Raw genomic sequence first — 18,712 nt, 5'->3', positions numbered from 1 at the left:
AGAAACCCTGTCTCGAAAAACCAAAAAAAAAAAAAAAATTATATTAAACAGTAGAGGGGATGGGGGAACGGCTCAGTGAGTAAGAGCATTTGGTGTGAGCACATAGGGACCTGAGTTCAGATCAAAGCACCCACATAAAAAGCCAGCCATGGCCCCACACTTCCCTGCAACCCCAATGAGTAAAGACAGGGGGATCACTGGGACTAATAGCCTGCTAAACTTCCAGGTTCAATAAGAGAACCTGTCTCAGGGGAATAAGGCAGGGAGTGATGGTGCATGACACCTACCTCCTCCTCCCCGATTCATATGTGCGCTCACTAGTGTAACTTAACATACACACACACACGAGAGAGAGAGAGAGAGAGAGAGAGAGAGAGAGAGAGAGAGAGAGAGAAGAGAGGACAAAGGAAAACAAATTAGCATCACTCTATCCCTCCGCCCTTCTGTTCCCCCATGCATTACTCCCCAGAGACCACATGTTCTATACCCTGCCACCTAACTTTCCTGCTAAAAACTAGAAGCTATAAAGAGTTACATGTGTGTAACAAAACACTAAAAAGTGCCAGTACAAAGATTAGGGGTAGTTCAAGGGTGAAAGGCCCCGAGTACAATTTTGTTTTTTACAATAACGAACAAAAAAAATGTGTTTATTTTTAAATCCCAGTATAAAGAGAGCAGATAGAAGCAGAACACTTCAAGGGTGGGGGGCAGGGAAAGAGGAGTTCCCAGGGTTCCTAACACAGCCTTCATTCCAGCAAGACCCAGCTAGCCTCCACAGCAGCTGGCTCCACAGAAAGGGTTTCTCTTGACTCCACCTTCTCGATGTACAAATGAGGAACTATACTGCAGGAGACTAAAGGAGCTGCCTCAGAAAAACTCTGCTACCTCTGCTAAAATTACAACAGTTTCTCTTTTTTATAAACCCAAATTTCTAGGGTTTTTTTTTTTAACTTCAAAATTAAACTGTTCTACAACCCCATGCTATTCCTCTTCCCCAGACTCCTATTCAAACTTCCCGTCTATCATCAGGCATGGATACCTGCCAACTTCAGACAGCTCCTCTGCTAGGGGAGTGTTACCCGCCTTCATTTCACCGTCACTAGAGCCTCCAGTAAGTCAAGAAACTAACTGTAACCTGTTCAGATCCCATAGGCCAGAGCTTGCTGAGAGTTCTAAAGCCAAGCTCAGGCTCTTGGATTCTTTTTCTAAACCCAGCACCTTGCACATTCAAGCCTACAGCGACTCCCGGAAATATATATAGGGTTCCTTGTCATTTCAGAGGACACGGGTACTTTAACACTGAGACTGGTACGCCAAGTACAAAGGCACTGGAGAAGTCTGGCTTAAAACGGCGGACTCAAGTGAAAGAGCAGAGACCTGATCCTAGCACACCTCAGATCTGGGTACAGACCTTCAACCTCCAGAGGTAACATTTCAACTGAGAGGAGCAGTTTTTTTGATTTTTTTGTTTTTTGTTTTTTGTTTTTTTTTTGTTTTTCGAGACAGGGTTTCTCTGTGGCTTTGGAGCCTGTCCTGGAACTAGCTCTGTAGATCAGGCTGGCCTTGAACTCACAGAGATCCGCCTGCCTCTGCCTCCCGAGTGCTGGGATTAAAGGCGTGCGCCACCATCGCCCGGCGAGAGGAGCAGTTTAGTGAAGAAAGCAGGCTGGCGCTTTACGGTGCTGGCATTATATAGAAGGTACATTAGAATTCGTGTTCAGAGAACTAGAGATCAAGGTAAGTCACCACACACTAAAATTCCGGCTCAGAGACCTGGACACAAGGTTAGTCTCCATAATTTGGTTTTGGTCAAGGAAAAATAAAGAGTTTTTCTCAGGCATCCTCTGAGAGCTGGTTGTGAAGTGTGATTTTTTTTTTTTTTAATGTAACCCAAATCTCCAGAACTGGAGGAAGAAATTTCTTTTGGTCTTTGTTGGGGAACATGGAAACATTTTTATTGATAAATTTTAAATTAGGGCTTAAGGCTACCCTCTAGAAGCTGTAAACTAAAACCAAAGTAAGTCCTAAGCATTAGAGTCTGAATTTGGAGGTGGGCGGCGGTCTCCATTCAGCTTTACTAGCCAAGCAAGTTACGGGCGGTTGGTACTTGGGACTTGGAACCCCTACTTCCCAGCCTCCGCTTACCTTCTGTTGGAAGTAAAGAACTGAGTAGTTATTGGCTACGGCAGGGTCGGATGTGGGGTTGGTTGGCAAGTGCAGGCTGCCGAGGGTCTTTAGCCCAGACCGGATCGTCGTGGCGGCCCCAAGTGATAGGAAAGGCAGGAGCAGGAGAGCCCGGCAGCCCATGGCTCAAGCTGGCAGCCTCAGGCTGGGCAGCTAGAGAAAGAGGGCCACCGGCCAGAGCGCCCAGCCTAAGCCGGGCCCAGCTCGGAGCTCCGCCCGCTGCAGACTAGCTCCTCCCTCCGGGACACCCAAAGCCTGGCAGCTCCTGACCCCACCGGCTTTGCCGCCGCCGCCACCCTTTCCTCCCCGCCCACCTCCACTGCGGTCAACGTCTACGTCGGCCTTTATCCCGCAGGGCTTTGCCCCGTCCTCATCTATGGCTCCCCGAAGCCTATCGCTTCTCTAGGTCACGCCATATTTCTGCCTTTATAGTCACCTTCACACTGTCCCCGCAAATCCTACATAATGGGGAGAGAGAGAGAGAGAGAGAGAGAGAGAGAGAGAGAGAGAGAGAGAGAGAGAGAGAGAGAGAGAGAGATTGACAGTCTTCACCAGGCATGACAACACACACGCGACCTCTCGCTCAACCAGCACAGCAACCCTGCAGACCGTGTACGACTGTCATTTGTGCTTCGATCAGGAAACAAGTCCTCGATCGGCCCTAGGTCTCTCGGGCAGCAGGAAATGGAAAAAAGTTCGCAGATGGCTCTGCCCTCCTGCAGGCTATTCCGGCTCTTCGCCTCCATAGCGCCCGCCCCGTGTGGAGACTCAGTCCTCGGGCCACCCCGTCCTCCGCGTCCCCCGCACAACCCATCCCTTCCGAGCCCGCCGGGTCGTCCGTGCAGACGACGCCTCCCCTCCAACCGGAGCAACCCCTGCAGGCCCCGCCCGGCCGACCGCGACGGCGGCTCCCTCGCCGACAGCGCCCCCTGCTGCCCACCCCGCGGCACCACGTCCGCCGGAGGAACGTCCCTCCAGAGCCGTCTCCACCCGCAGCCTGACCCGAAGGGGCGCTCGCCGGAGAAGCGGCCCGCCTCAGCGGTGCCCTGCTCTGATTGGCTCTCGGGGAGCTCCGTCAAGGCGGTACTTCCGGCGGAAGGGAACGCGGGAGATTCGAGTGCTGGCCGTCGGCGAGCCGCTGAGGCCGAGGAGCCGGCGTCGCTTCACGGTTTCCCGGGCTCGTCCCGATTCTTTACCTCAGGTGAGAAGCTGCAGAAAGAGGTCCCCGAGGGACGAATTTGTTCAGGATTCCGTCGCCGTAAAGGGCGGAACCGGGGTTGGAGGGAAAAGTCAGTCATTTTCGTGTACCTTGGCGAAGGTTTAGCGGCATTTACTGTTGCAGTAGAGGCCCAGAAGCCCCGACAGGAAAAGGCTCGACTTTCTCCAGGGAGATTCAGACTGTCGTGCAGAGTCGTGCTGGCACAGATTTTTGTTGGTTTGTTTTCTCCTCGGATAGCTTTGATTGCCTAGAGATAATGTTTAGCGGAGTAATGCGCGCCATGCAGACATTGAAAGATTTCCAGACTCGTTGGTCTCTCGTATCTCATCTGAAATCCTGCTCTCCCCAGAGCTGCCCTTGACATAATCGAAGCTGTCCCCGTTGCCGAGCTGTGGCAGTCGGCTTCCAACCGTTTCCCCTGCTTATCCATCCCCCGAATGACCAGGAAAATAGGTGAAATATTTGACCAAGGTAATCCCCGTTTAAATTATTTGAAATGCTCCTGTTTCCTCCGATGTTTTAAGTCCAAATTCCTTAGGTTAGAAACCCTTTAGCCTTGCCTGCCTCGCCACCTTCAGCGCTAGACCTTGCCATCCATACCGACACACACACCTCTCGGTGTGGGAGAGCAAACCCCGAATATCACAGTCCGTTCAGGCCACGTCACTGGATTCTCCCCAACCCTCCAGACATTTGCTTATTCCCATCCACACCCCAGGCTTGTTCTGACTCATTTCTTATTTCTTAGTTTGCAAAGATTTTTGTTTAGTTTTGTTTTTTGTTTTGTTTTGAGTTGGGGTAACAGCATTTCATGGCAAAGGCTGGCTCTGAGCTCCTTCTGACTGCCTTTTGAAAAGTTAGATCTTGTATGTGGCCTTGAAGGCGATCATAGGTGTTAAGAAAACTATTCAAATTTCTCCGTCCACAGTGAGGCCTCTGGGGCTGTAAAACAGGAAATTAGAAGTCTAGGGTTATCTTACAGGGCATGGAAGATTTTCTTCTAGGTTTTGGGTGGCAATGGCTTGTGTCTTTTTTGTATTTTTGTATTTAGGTTTGCTGTACCACTGAGCAGTACCCTGAATCAACATGAAAAGCGGAAGGAGTAAAGAAAGGGAAGACGGCCTACCCCCTCTTCCTCATCCCTAGAATGGAGGATTGACTTCCTACAGGGGTGAGTGTACCCTTTCAGCGGTTTGAAAAAGATGGCTTGTTACGCGTACGGTGCCGAGAAACAGTCCCGAGGACTGGAGAGACTGGTGACTTACCTGTCAGAAGACAGGACATCCAGACATGATCCACCTGCGTCCTATCTTCACGGTGCCTGTGCAGTGTGTACACTCCTGGTTCCTATGGGAGCCAGAAAAGTGCGATGAATGTCTGTTAACTCTAGTTATTAACAGACAGTGGTGAGCTGCTGTGCACATGCTGGGAATGTGCTCATAAGGAATGAGCCATCTCTCCTGCACAGCATCCTGATTGTTAGTTGGTCTTTTAAATTCTCTGGGTAGATCACATAATGATGTAAAGACTTTGCACACAAGAACGCATTCAAAAGAAATTATGAACCCGACTGAATTAAAAACCTTAAGATAGGATCCACATCTTTTTTTTCTTTTTCTAACATTTTTATGTTTATTTAATTTTTTAAGAATTTCATATCATTTATTTTGATCATATTCTTTCCCCTTCCCCAGCTTCTCCCCCAGTTCTCTGCCTACCTATCTTTATGCTCTTTCTCTCTCTAAAAAAAAAAAAGCATTCCATTTGCATTGGCCATCTCTCCTTCTCAGTACTGGCCTTGCCGTGGTATGTGCTTATATACGCACTGTCGCTCCACTGAAGAGAAGTGATCTCCCCCTCCGGCGACGGTACGCTCTCCTTTCCCATGCTGGGATTTTTGTCTGTGTGGAGCCTGTGCAGGCCTTGTGTGGGCTGTCACAGTCTCTGAGCGCTTGTGTCTATTGACTCTGATGTGTCTGGAAAATGTGGTTTCCTTGAACTTAGAATCTTTCTGCCTCTTCCAGGTGCATCCTTGAAGTGAATGTTCTTATGTGAATAAGGTTTTTCATGGACTTGCCTTCTGACAAGTTAGTAATGAGAAAATAAACTGGAAATCGGGGTCCAGCAGTCTTTTCTCAAATGTGAAGTCTTTGGAACATATACTTACATACGCAACTTTGGCTTAGCAGTCGCATTGCAGTTTCAGGACTCAGTGAGAAAGACAAACTAGAGGGCTTCTTTCCCTTCTATGTCCCCACATTTCCCCTTTCTGTCCCACCTCATTGCCATTGGCAGAACGGTCTGTAGTCTGTAGAGTGAAGAGGATGCTCTGCACATTGATTCATTCTCCTTCATTAAGTAACTTTCTGTTTACAGTTTATAGCACTTCCCCTTCCATGTTACTATTCTCTCTCTCTCCCTCTCCCCCCCCCCTTTCTCCCACTCTCCCTCTGGTTTTTTGTTTGGTTTTGGGTTTGGTTTTTTTGTTTAGTTTAAGTTTTGGTTTTTTTCCAAGACAGGTTCTGTGTATCCCTGGCAGTCCTGGAACTGGCTCTGTAGACCAGGGTGGCCTTGAACTCAGAGATCCCTTGCCTCCACCTTGAGTGCTGAGCTTAAAGGCTTAAAGTGTGTACTACCACTCCCAACTTTCCTGTTACCATTCTTTTTCATGGCACTTTAGAAAGTAACTTGGTTGTGGTGTAGTTCCCCCAAATGGCTTTAAGACTGTGCCTGTGCCTTCCCTCTTGGTCACTGACCTAGGCAATCACTGGAAAACAAAGGAGGGGAACAATTTATTCTCTTCAGTATGCCATGTCACTTAGACTTTCTCCTGTCTCCCTCCCGATCTTCTTATTTCTACTCTTAGATGTATGAGATTAGGAGAAGCTGATGTTTCCTTGTGTCTTATTGCTGTTTCCTGCCTAGTATTTTTATTATGGTTTTTCTTATTATAAGAGCTATACATTTAGGGAAGAGATGGCTTAGCTGTAAAGAGACGTTGCTGGTATTATAGAAGACCTGGGCTCAGTTTTCAGCACCCACATCCAGCCGTAGCACCAGCTATGAGCCACCTGTAGCACCAGCTCCAGAAGATGGTGCACAAATACACAGAGAGACAAACACATACATATAAAGAAAAATAAAATAAATACTCCCCCCAAAATTATACATTTAGAAAATATTTTAGGTTTATAAAGAATTTTAATGAATTTTTAATACCATCACTCTGACAGAAAATATTTTTTTCTAAACAAAAATTACATTATCCTAATCCTGTCTCTCTCCTTATCCCACCCCCAAGCAAAGACCTGATCAGTCTCTTTTTAAATTTTCTCAAGGTATTATGTACATTTCACTTATATAGCTAGTCAATCATTTTCTGTCATCTCTTATACTAGAACACAAATCTAGTAACTAGGAAAGGACTGTGTCTGGCTGCCCCTCACTACATATAGCAACAGTTGGCATTTAACAAGTGTATAATATATTACAGTAAGTAAATATATTGAGCTCAGTATAGTGAGTAAATATATTGGAACATAGTTTTCTGACTGATGAAGCTGAAAGAAATGTGGTACTGTACCGCCTTCCTTCCCAGCATAATAGAAAGAAGGAATATATATATAGGATGAGCCAGATAGGAAGTTGTTCTCAGGTCTATAATGTTTTTCTAACTTTAATACTTACTCAGTCCTGATACTTCATCAAGCACGCATTCACCATAACCCATGCAAAGTAGTAGAGATATGAGATAGGAGACACTTATCATTGAAGGAAACAAAGAAAGAACAAAGAAAATTAACAAACTCGTGGGTGCTAGAGAGGAATTTCAATAGTATTGTCCTTCGCTCAATGAATGAAGTATCTTTTTACCGTTTGGGCTTGCCAGGTGAAGAAGCACCAACAGTAAAAATAATAAAAAAGAAAATGAACTCTTTCATTTTAATTCTTAAATTTACTTGTGAATTAGAGTTTTTTTTGTTGTTTTTATATATGTATTTGATCCACTAGAGGGCAATAAACCCTTAAATAAAAGGCAGCAACCAACCTTCTTAAAATGTGAGCAATTCATGCTTGCATAATTTATAAATTAACTTTAGAATGTCATGTTTGTATTGTTTTTTCTTGTATTGGTAAGTTGTGTTATCTAGACAGACCTGGTGGCACATATCTGTCATCCCACCTACTCAGAGGCTGAGTCAGGAGAGCCACAAATTCCATCCTTGGGAAACTTAGAGGCCCTCTCCCAAGAAGAGACTGAAAGTATAGCTTGGTAATAAAGTGCTTACCTAGTACATATGAGGTCCAGGGTTCCAACCCTAGCACTTCAAAGGGAAAAATATGTGCCCACAATACAGTACAGCGTCTTAGTTAAATTACAGACCAATCCATCTACAATTCCTGTGTTTAAAAAAAAAAAAAAAAAAAACAAACTCATAAAGTTTTGATGGGGAGGAAGCAGTTTATTTGCCTTATAGTTTATAGTTCATCACAGAGGGAGGCCAAGGCAGGAACCTAGAAGCAGGAACTAAAACAGAGACCATGGCAGATCTCTGCTTAATATTTGACTCCCAGGCTCACATTCAGCTGCTTTTCTTAAACAGAACAGACCTGCCTATAAATAGTTGGTACCTCCCACAGTGCATAAAGAATAATTTGAATGTCCATGTAGACTATAAAATTCTGTGTTGGACCCCCATAAACATAGGCCCACAATAATCTTTGCCTTCTCTATTGTATTATTACCCCTTAGAACCCTGTTTGTTTTCTAATGAGAAACAGAAAGGGGGTGGGTTGCAGTGGGAGAGGGGAGGTACTGGAAGGTGTGGAGGAGAAACCAAAATCAGGATTTATTATGTGAGGGAAAAAAAAAATCTCTTTCCAATAAAAGAGGGAAATTGGTGGGAGGAAAAAAAAAGAAACAAGCAAGGAAAAAGAATTTAAAAAAAAAAAAGAAAAACGCAGACCCACAAAAACAAAACCCATAAAATTCTAGAAACCATAATGTACAAGCAAAAGATCAGTAAGAAAAAAATGCCCTAACTAGGAAATATAATACTAAAATATCATTGATTTTACTTTGTGTTGGCTGTCTGGGAATGGGGTCTACCCATAAGTGTAGTTTATATACTTAATGAGACTTCCATGGAAAAAGCAATGGGAAAATCTTATTTTCATGGAAATGTTATCCTGACACAGGATTCATGTGAGTCTTCACAGTCAATACATTTCTGTTGGTACTTAAAATGCTGTGCCTAACTGAATTCCACTGTCAGAGTTTACTGGTGCCAATCTCCAAAACAGGTCAAACATTTTTACAAATTGACCTAGAGTCCTTTATTTGAAGACAATTATTTTATTACCTTATTAGCATAAGCTAATCAATGAGGGAAAATGGTAAGCCAATGTACAATTGAAAGAATTTAAAGTCAAATTATAAAAGTAGAGGGTATTGCTCTTTAATTTCTTTGATATGCTTATATAAACAAGAATTGCTTTAAAAGCTTGATCTCTTAGACCTTATAACATTTTTATTTGCTAGTTGTAAGTCCCTTTTCTACCCCCAAACTGTGAAACTCTGCTCAGTGAAATCTACTAAAGCCGTTTTCAGCTTCTGTCCCAGTAATTGAAGCTACTCGGGATCACTTTAGCCCATGAGTTCAAGACCGGCCTAGACAAAAATAGGGAGAACCCTCAAAAGCACAGGGAGGAGGAAGAAAGAAGGTTCATGGAATATCCTTCCCATTAAAAAACTTCTATATCTTTTGTAACGAATGTGGACCCTATTCCTCTCACTGGGTTTCCTTGCCCAGCCTTAATACTTGGGGAGGTGTTTAGTCTTACTGCAATTTGATATGAAATATTTTGTTGGTACTCATGGGAGACCTGCCCTTTCCTAAACAGAAAATGAGGAGGAGTGGATTGGGAGAGGAGGGACTGGGAAGAGAGGAGGGAGAGGAAACTGGCAGGATGTAAAATAAATAGATGAATAAATTTATTTAAAAAAAAAAACATGAATGAGCTAAGTGAAGTCTCTCCTGAATTACTAGAATAGACTACTTACTCCGAAGTAGTGGTTCAGTTTTTCAGTACATCATCATAGGGCTTGGGATGTAACTCAGTAATAGGCTCCTTGATTACCATGTGTGTGGCCCCAGATTTAATCTCCCAGTACACTGACACTAAGCTGTCTTCACTTTGATAATGAAACAAAAGATAATATTGACTGTTTGGTTTTCAGAAGAGGAATAATTCACATGTGATTTGACATTTGTATTAAGCCCCATGCTTGTTTTCTAGGACAACAGACACATGAATAGAAGACGGAGGTTCCTCCTTGCCTCAGTGCTTGCTCTCCAGAACTCGAGTTTTATATATCCATCATGTCAGAGGTGCTTCTCTCGGATAGTCCTTGACTCCCAGAGGTAAAATTAAAGACCACCGTGCGGGGAAGTACAAGTTGACACCTTGTGTGACTTAGGGGCGAATGCACACTAAGTTTACTGCACAGAGCATCAGATTCTCTCAGGAATTCTCAGAGTTGGTTCTTCTGCTATCTTAGAATAGAACTGAGTATTAATTATTTTAAGATTTGCTAGTAATTCTCACTATACATAAATGCATTATTACTTTAAAACTCTAAAAGATTTATTGTGTGTATTTGAAACAGTTCACTTTATTACATCTTGGAACTAATAAAAATGGGCTATATTCTAGTGAGTCAGTTTTCTTTATTCTATGGCCATCTTACAGTACAGACTCTAGCACATTTGAATGAGATTATATGAATGGATTCTTACAGATTCATCTTCAATGTTGCCCATAAAAAGCAATAATAATTAGCCTATGCTAATATTATTTATGATATGTTGAATCATTTCATTGACTCATGTTGCTTGTTGGCAACAGTCCAATGATACCTAACATTGATTTCTGTTTCTGCTTTGCCACTCTCTAAGCCAAATTATTAGCAGCATGGGAAAGTAAGATCCTAGTATCTCCCATTACCATGTTTTAAAGGGTTGTTTAGAAAAACAAGAAAAATGAAGATCACAGCTGTAAGATATTACAGACTAGAGCTCAGTGGTGAGGAAGGAATTGCCCAGCACAGACACAGCAAGGACTCCTGAGGAAAATATAGTGTGCTCACTGCAAAAAGAAGCAGACTGACACTTTAGCTTGAAAGATTTGTGACATAGTGTTTGCTTGGTTTTGTTTTGTCTTTCCTATGCATTGACGGTTACAGACCCAGTCCTCAGGATCCCAGGCATCTAGTAACTAACCCAAGTCCAAGCCGTATAGAACAAGAGTTTTTTAAGTATCCTTTGGTTACAATTACATATTATCTTATTATCTTGACAAGTTAACTTGTGTGCCTTTGATGTCTAGCTTTTGTAATCTAATAATAATCTAATGATCTTAACATATCCTGGTGAATTAAAGTAATTTTTAGAGGTTGGAGAGATTATGACTCTAGCCCCTGGACACCCAATACCTCTGTCCTCAGAGGTCACCTGTGTGCCTATATACACATGCAGACACATACACATACTGAAAAATAAATCTTTTAAAAACTAATAAATTTCAAGACATTAAGAAAAATACAAGTAACTTTTTAAAAGAAATTTTATTCTATTTTATTCCCAGGGTCTCGGTATATCCCTGGCTGTCCTGAAACTTGCTTTGTAGACCAGGCCAGCCTTGAACTCAGAGATATGCCTGTCTCTGCCTCCCAAGTGCTGGGATTAAAGGTGTCTGCCACCACTGCCTGGCTTACAAGTAAATTCTTGGTGTATAATATTTCAAGGTTATTATTTTGTTATACTGTTTCCCATCAGTTTCTTCGCTGTTTGGTATATGTTTCTTTCAGTTTGGTGGTACTAAAATTTATAAAGTTTATTAACCTAGCCGTATGTATGTATGTGTATGACTCTAGTCCCCTCTTCCTGGAGGGAGAGGTCAGGGATATACGAAACAGTCTGGGGCCGGTTTTGTCACACAAGACCCTGCCTTGGGAAAGAGAAAAACAAAAGGAAGTTGTTGATTGTAAGTAGTTTAGGAATGAAGTTCACTATTGATATGCAAACTATCACCTAAATTTGGACAACTCTTTGCTGTCTCCCCAACCTTTCTAGGTTTACTTGTCCCAAGTGTGGCTCTAGTGGTGAAGCTGAAAGTGTCAATTACAGATACAGACTGTCCTTAAAAGTTGCGGAATCCAGCAGATTGTGTGTCATTACTGTGTTTGGGAGCTGCTTAGACACTTTTTTTGGACTCACTGCCACTGGTTTGAAGAGGTGAGAGTTTTTAAAGCATTTTTTTTAACCTGACTGCTCTTCTAGCAAGCCTGTAGGATTCGAAAATACATGAATTGAAGGTGTTTGCATTTACTCAGAAGAACCCCTTTATCTCAAGCCATCAGTTTCCTTAAAAGATAATCTACTGGAAAAGGAATATTTAACTATTTAAAACATTATAAAACTATAGCCGGGCAGTGGTAGCACACATGCCTTTAATCTCAGCACTTGGGCAGCAGAGGCAGGTGGATCTCTGTGAGTTCAAGGCCAACGTGGTGTACAAAGTGAGTTCCAAGACAGGCTCCACGGCTACAGAAAAACCCTGTCTGGAAAAACCAAACAAACAAACAAATAAAATATTATAAAACTCTAATACAAGTTAGTCAATTCTTTCAGTCACTTTGCAGATTTATCCCTTAAGTTTGACTATCTTAGTGTTTATTGCTATGAAAAGACACCATGACTATGGCAACTCTTATAAAAGAAAACATTTAATTGGGGTGGCTTAGAGTTCAGAGATTTGGTCCGTTATCATCATGGCAGGACTAGTGGTGTGCAGGCAGACACGGTGCTCGAGAAGGAGCTGGGAGTTTTACATCTGCATCCACAGACAACAGGGAGTGAACTGACACCGGGCGTAGATTGAGCATAGGAGACTTCAACACTTCCTCCAACAAAGCCACACCTCCTAATAGTGCCACTCCCTGTGAGCTTATGGTGGCCAATTACATTCAGTCTGCCATATTGACCTAATAAGACCCAGCCTTAAGACTTTAAGAATCCATATAAGTAAACAATTTTCTCCTCGTCACTGTCTTCCCTCCCCTCTTTCCCTAGTCATCAGTGCTCGTATCATTGTACCTTAGAGCAGACTCATTTGAAGGAAAGGGACAGCAGAAAGACTGTTACTGCCACTGCTGCTTTCCTTAGCGTACCTTTGAGATCTGCAGATGAAGTAAGTGTGCACTTTTTCCTTCACAGTGCTATGGCCGGAACTTAGGGCAGACCGTACACATGCTAGTCTACCTCTACGCTCCTTCCCCAGACTTCACAGGCATCTTATTCACACTAGATAGGTTGGGTTTTCCTATGGCTTTAAATGTTTTTTTTTCTTTTTTTATACTTTTGAAGCCTACTAGGGACATACCATATTTTAAAATAATTATGTCTCCTGATTGTACTGCAAAGTAAAATTTCAAAGCTCATCACTGTGAACACTTTCTCTCAAAGGTACCTTGAGGATTCTGGTGAAACCCCAGAAGCCCTTGACAGTGGTGGGAGGCAAAGCCTCTTGACCACAGCGGTGGAGAATTGTTTCGTCGGGCAAAGCTTTGTCTTTGGAGTGACGGTAATTGAAATCAACTTCCTTTTGAATGTCCTCTGATCCCCATTGAAATGAAAAGGTTGTAACTCTCCTTGTTATTTTTAGAACAAGTTATATAGATATTAGAGTTGACAGACACATATGAAACTATAGAAATAGCTTACATGAGATCTATTTCAATATTATAGGTTACAACCCCCTATTACAAAAGCCAGAGAAGCCCAATTGAATGTTTTTAAAAGGGGAATTTATTATGAATTGCAAAAGTTATTAGATTTTTGGTTCTGGAAGATTACTTTTCTTTTACTCCAAATTCTATACAAATTACTTAGTAAAATTTTGTGGTTTCTATCAAATGAGAGAAATAACCTCAAAGACAAATGTCTAAGTATTGTTTAAAAACATTAAAAATATATTAAGGTCTGGTACGGTGGTACACACCTTTAATCTCAGCATTGGAAGGCAGAGCCAGATGAATCTCTTAAATTCAAGGCCATCCTGATCTACTTGGTAAGTTCCAGGCCAGCCAGGGCTACGTAATAAGGCCCTGTCTCAAAAAGAATAGATTAAGAAGAATGTTCTTAAATTAAATACATACACTTAAATACATAGTAGTAGAAAGAGTTAAAATGTACTAACTCTGAAGGAGTAGTAAGAAGCTATTCTAAATTAAAAAGAGCAAATGGAAATTTGATTACACTCTAAATGGAATGTAGTCAAGAAAATATAGTACTACCAAATGGGCACTAAGGAAAACCCAAAGACGGAGAAACCAAGAGCTAACAAACTATACTTTGTTAAAATATTACATAGTTTAGTTTTCTTTTTTCTGTTCTTTTTTTTTACAAATATAATAGTATACCAGCATTTATAGACTAGATACTATTTTCTAAGTATTATCCAATTTTCTTATTGTTAATCAACATCCTTTATTTCATAAGTGAGAAAGTGAGGCACAGAGGAGTTAAATAAGGTACCTAGAACCCCAGCGTCCCTGGTAGCTGCTGGACTGAGTCTGTGTCCCAGGCCCATGGTCTTTGGTATGTGCTGCTCTTTCAGTAACAGTGCAGGGCTTGGAGTTAAAGGAGTTAGCATCACTCTCATTTAGCCCTTAAATTCCTGTCTGCTTGTGCCAAGAGAAAGCCATCTTCTTCTCATTTAAATTCATTTACTTCTTTCATAGAATTTTGAAGATGTATGTGGACATGATTCAGACCCCAGTAACTTCTTGCAGCCATGCTGTAAGCACAAAGGAGAAGTCAGAACGCTGGTAGCTTCCCAGATGGTTCTGCCCAGTCCACATGTGACAGGCTTTACTGTCATTGACTACTTAAATCAGCTTTTGCACAGTTCCAATCTCAAGAAACAGCACTGCGACTCTCAGGAGTGCAGCAGTCACTCGCTCTCTTTAGATCACTCGGACAGTGATCTTAGCAGCAGACGTAGCTCTGGAAAAACATCCTGCTTTCTGGAGTCCTGTGACAGAAATGATTTTCTCAGATTCTGGCAGCCATCTCTTGAACTGACTTCTACTGATTCACAAGTAACAGCTAATGATGACTTTTCAGCTTCAGAACAAACCATGGTGAGTGGTAGTCCTAACCAAAACAGACAGTACATCTCCTTTTCCAAAGCCACCGGTTCTAAGAACTGGCATGATCCCCTTCAGAGTTCTCAGAGCCGTGATTCTTGTATGGACGAGAATAATACAACAGGAAAGTTGGGCGGAGACTTTGGTGTACAAGCTGATCATCTGAGTCCAGTTTGCCCCGGTTTTCGTGAAACTAGGCTCTCTGGCTCTAGTAGTTTACTCCCTCCACAAATGCAAGACCCCTTTGAAGAAGACAATGCAGAGTGCTACAGTGAAGCAGCAATTAAAAGTGAGTATTCCCAGGATGATATCCCATGTTACCAGCATCGTGACATAAATACTACCTCCATCCTTCAAGAGAGATCTGCATTTTCATTGTCGTCACTGAGATCTAAAGAAACTCCAAGTGCTTCCCAGACCTTGATTTGGGATGACCTACCATTCTCTGAAAGCCTGAACAAGTTTCTGGAAGTTGTTGAAAATGAGATTGCCATCACTGAGACAGATCCTAAGGACAGAAAACAGGTTATAGATAATGGCACTGATAAATTCCACACAGACCACAGCAGGTTATCTGTGACACCCAGGAGAAACACTGGAGTCTTGAATGCACCTCCTTTATGCTTAAGATCATTGCAAGCCATGATGAAAGAAAACTCTAGGAAAGAGACATTCTTTTCCAACTGTGAGTCTAATCCAAGTCCTCAAATTGAAAAAGAATCAAAACCCAACAAGACAGCAGAGCCTATCTCTACAGGCAGTAATAGAAGTGATATCTCTGAGTGGTTTCTGGATACTTGCCTGTCAGCTCTCTTTACATCTCCAAACGATATGGAAGCATCAATTACCCAAAAGCGAACCCTACAACAAAGGGAAGAGATTTCACTCAGACCTAGTACCTCAACAGGTGACTGTTCTCATCTTAGGAACAAATGTTGTAATGGATGTGGAGAAAAATCATGTTCAGATACAAAAGGGAAATTGGCAAGCTTGTGTTCGAAGAAACACAGTGATGTTTCTTATCTTCACAAATTAGAAAATAAGCAGTATTATAGGTGGTCAAAGAACCAAGATGACAATTTTACAATATGTCGGAAACTTACATATCCTTTAGAGACTCTTTGCAGTAGTCCAAGAAATACAATTACAGCAAAAGAAATACCTCACAGGCCTATCAATAGTAACTTAACACAAAGTTTCTCTGCTGATCATGAAGGTAGCTACAATGCTTCTGCTGATCTTTTTGATAATATTGCTAAAAATAAGGACATTGGAACAGAAATTACCAAAATGTCACAGGATGTTTTGTTACCATGGGAAGCATCTTGCTCTGAAAACTGTGTTATAGGTGAAAACTGCAACCAGCCTTCACAAAAACTACCCTTGCAGAACATATCGTCAAGGTGTCCAAGAGCAAGTTCTCAGTCAGACTCAGAATCTGACTTTTCAGAAAGCCAAGACTTTGTTCCATGTTCACAGTCAACTCCAGTTGCAGGCTTCCACCAAAGAATTCATGGCTTACGTGGAACTTTCAAAATATTGCCTTCCTTATATTCAAATCTTAATGCTGACTATAAGAAAACAAAAATCTCCCCTGAAAATGACAAACGTCAAGCCACCTCAGCCTTCCCAAAGAATGTAAAAACACCTAGCCAGAAATCTAAAAGTCCTGTTGTGTCTGGTTTGACACAACCAGAGATCAACCACTGCCCTACTGCTGAGGGCCTTGAAAGTGATGTGGATGAATGGGTCCCCCCTACCACCCAAAAAGTATTTATTTCAGATACTCTTGGATTCAAAGCCATGTGTTTAAGAAAATGCCTTGCTGTCCATTATTCCCCTGACCAAAAAGAGTTACCAAGAAAGAAACTGATAAAAGTTACACATAAAACCAGCATGTTTAAAATTAAAAGTTAAAGAATATGTTTACAGCAACAGTTGCAAAAACAGAAGTGTCCTAACTAAGCACAATTATAAATGGGCTGAAAACAGGAAAAGTCCATTTGGGGATGTTTTTTCAGTAGTCAAATGTTGTCTTCTTCAAACATTGCCACTTTTAGTGTCTGAAACAAAAAGAGCTTGGTCACCAAAATTATTTTCATACAAAGTCATTTGAACTCATTTCCCAGAGATTTTAAACAGAGGCAAATCTGCTTGGAAATTTTTGCTTTCCCTGACACAGAAAAAAATCCTTAACGGAAAATCATTAATGGAGAATGGACTGCGCTGAGTGCTGTTGGATCTTTCAAGCTTTCCTCGAGGCTTTTTTTCTACAGAAATACTATGATTTAGATAACTGAGCACTTTATCTTTTGTTGACTAATCTGTTGATTTTGTATTTAAAAATATTTGTTAAAATATAGACATCTAGAAATAAAACTTTTACAAACCAAAATATCTTTATTTTTAGCTAAGGAGAGCATAAGTGCTGGGCTGATGTTGTAACACATGGCCAGTTAAGGTCACTGATCTCAGTGCATTTTATTCCGTTGACTAAGACAGCGTCAGTACTATACAGGACATGCAGTGGTACTGATGTGTTTCTTTTACATGAAGGCTAAAACTTGTCTGAATCTTTGGTAATTCAATACAAAGGGTATCTTAAATGTTTTTCACAGTTGATTACTATTTTGACCTTAGTCACTGATGAGAGTGCAGCTTTGCATAAATGGATAGTACAAAATGACAGAAGTATTTTTAGGATCATTCAGAGATGGCTGGAAATTTTAAACTTACTCCAAGCTAAAAATCATTTTTACAAATCTTAAAGACACTCAAGGCACTGGAGAGATGTGACAGTAGCTAGTATCACTTGCTGCACAGTTAGGAGGATCAGAATTCAGATCTCATCACCCTTAAGAAGCCAGGTTTCTTGCAACACCCATAACTACAGCCCCTGGCTAGCCTTTGCGCCCACCACAGGCATGGGGACTTACACATGTGCACGTGCATACACAGAGATGCACAGCAAACACCTGTAAATCTTCTCAAAAAATAAAAATTCAAGACTTGGCAGTTTTTAAAATCAAACATTCTACAGACATTCTGTGAGTCTAAATATACATGAATTTGTCATTTACATATCTAGGAATGATCGTATAAAATATTATTCTTTGTTTTTCACAAGTAAACTATAAGAGCAGAAAATCATGTGCAATGAAAACACTGCAGTTCACAACATACGACACTTTGGCACTGCGTGTCATAACATGCACAGCTCAGAGTGCATGTTATATGTTTCCCAAAAACCTTGCTACCAAAGGACTTTTTTTTTTTTTTGACTTCCAACATTAAATCACATGACCCTAAATGGGTTTGCAACCCATTGTTTTAGAAACTTGCCTTTTTGATATATATAATCAAACAGTCCACATCTGGTATGTTCTTGGCAGGAGATAAACTTAGAGTGTTAATAGCAAAAAAGAAGAGCAGTTCCCAGATGAGTCAGTGTCTCAGCTGTCTGTCAAGAAGTCTTGCAATCTCCTTGTCACTTCCCTTTGCCATTCCATGCTGGAGCTATTCCACATCTTTATCCGCCCTATGTCACCAGCAGACAACTATTCTCTTTCCCTCGTTTTGTATGTAATATTCAGATCACTCTTGTGGTTTTTTGAATGGGATGTCCCCCATAGCTTTGGGCATTTGAACACTTGGTCCCCAGTTGGCAGTGCTGTTTGGGGAAGTATGGCCTTCCTAGAGGAAATGTGTCTCCGGGGAGAAGCCTGTGAGATTAAAACACCTCTGCCATGATTTGCTGTCTAATTCAGCCTTGCACTTCACAATGTAAGCTTTAGCTCCCCACACCTGCCTGCTGCCGTGCCTCTTTCCTGTGATGGTGATGGACTGTTAGCCCTTTGGAACCCTAAGCCCAAGCAAACCCTTCTTGAAGTTGTCTTTGTCATGATGACGCATCACAGTGATAGAAAAGTAGTTGATACAACTCTCAGCTTGCCATGTTGACATCTGTTCAGTTTTCTAGGTCTGTACCGCTCACTCCTCAGTTTTCTTTTATAAAACAATGCATAGAATCCTAGTAGTAATCTTTCTCTTTGCGCTATGAATTTATGAATTCATTGTCTTTTTTTTTAATCTTAAAC

At 41.7% G+C, this 18,712-nt stretch overlaps 2 protein-coding genes across 2 annotated transcripts in view; one reads left to right on the top strand and one right to left on the bottom strand.

Annotated features, from left to right (window-relative positions):
- Positions 1-2,411, bottom strand: part of Prcp (prolylcarboxypeptidase) — a 48,864-nt gene extending 46,453 nt beyond the window's left edge. Inside the window, exon 1 of the mRNA XM_057756173.1 lies at positions 2,146-2,411. Coding sequence (XP_057612156.1) covers positions 2,146-2,307 — 162 coding nt within the window. The 5' untranslated portion in view covers positions 2,308-2,411. The remainder of the gene's footprint in view (positions 1-2,145) is intronic.
- Positions 2,412-4,478: 2,067 nt separating this feature from the next.
- On the top strand, positions 4,479-16,911 carry Ddias (DNA damage induced apoptosis suppressor). The gene is made up of 5 exons (XM_057756367.1): positions 4,479-4,574; positions 9,704-9,828; positions 11,539-11,700; positions 12,931-13,048; positions 14,208-16,911. The coding sequence occupies exons 2-5, from the start codon at positions 9,716-9,718 to the stop codon at positions 16,530-16,532; spliced, it is 2,718 nt and encodes a 905-aa protein (XP_057612350.1). The 5' UTR covers positions 4,479-4,574; positions 9,704-9,715; the 3' UTR covers positions 16,533-16,911.
- Positions 16,912-18,712: the final 1,801 nt, after the last annotated feature.

The sequence above is a fragment of the Chionomys nivalis genome, chromosome 23 (assembly GCF_950005125.1).
Source record: "Chionomys nivalis chromosome 23, mChiNiv1.1, whole genome shotgun sequence".
In the NCBI taxonomy this organism is placed as follows: domain Eukaryota; kingdom Metazoa; phylum Chordata; class Mammalia; order Rodentia; family Cricetidae; genus Chionomys; species Chionomys nivalis.
Note: the sequence above shows the minus strand (reverse complement) of the source record. Positions and strands in the feature narration are given on the sequence as shown.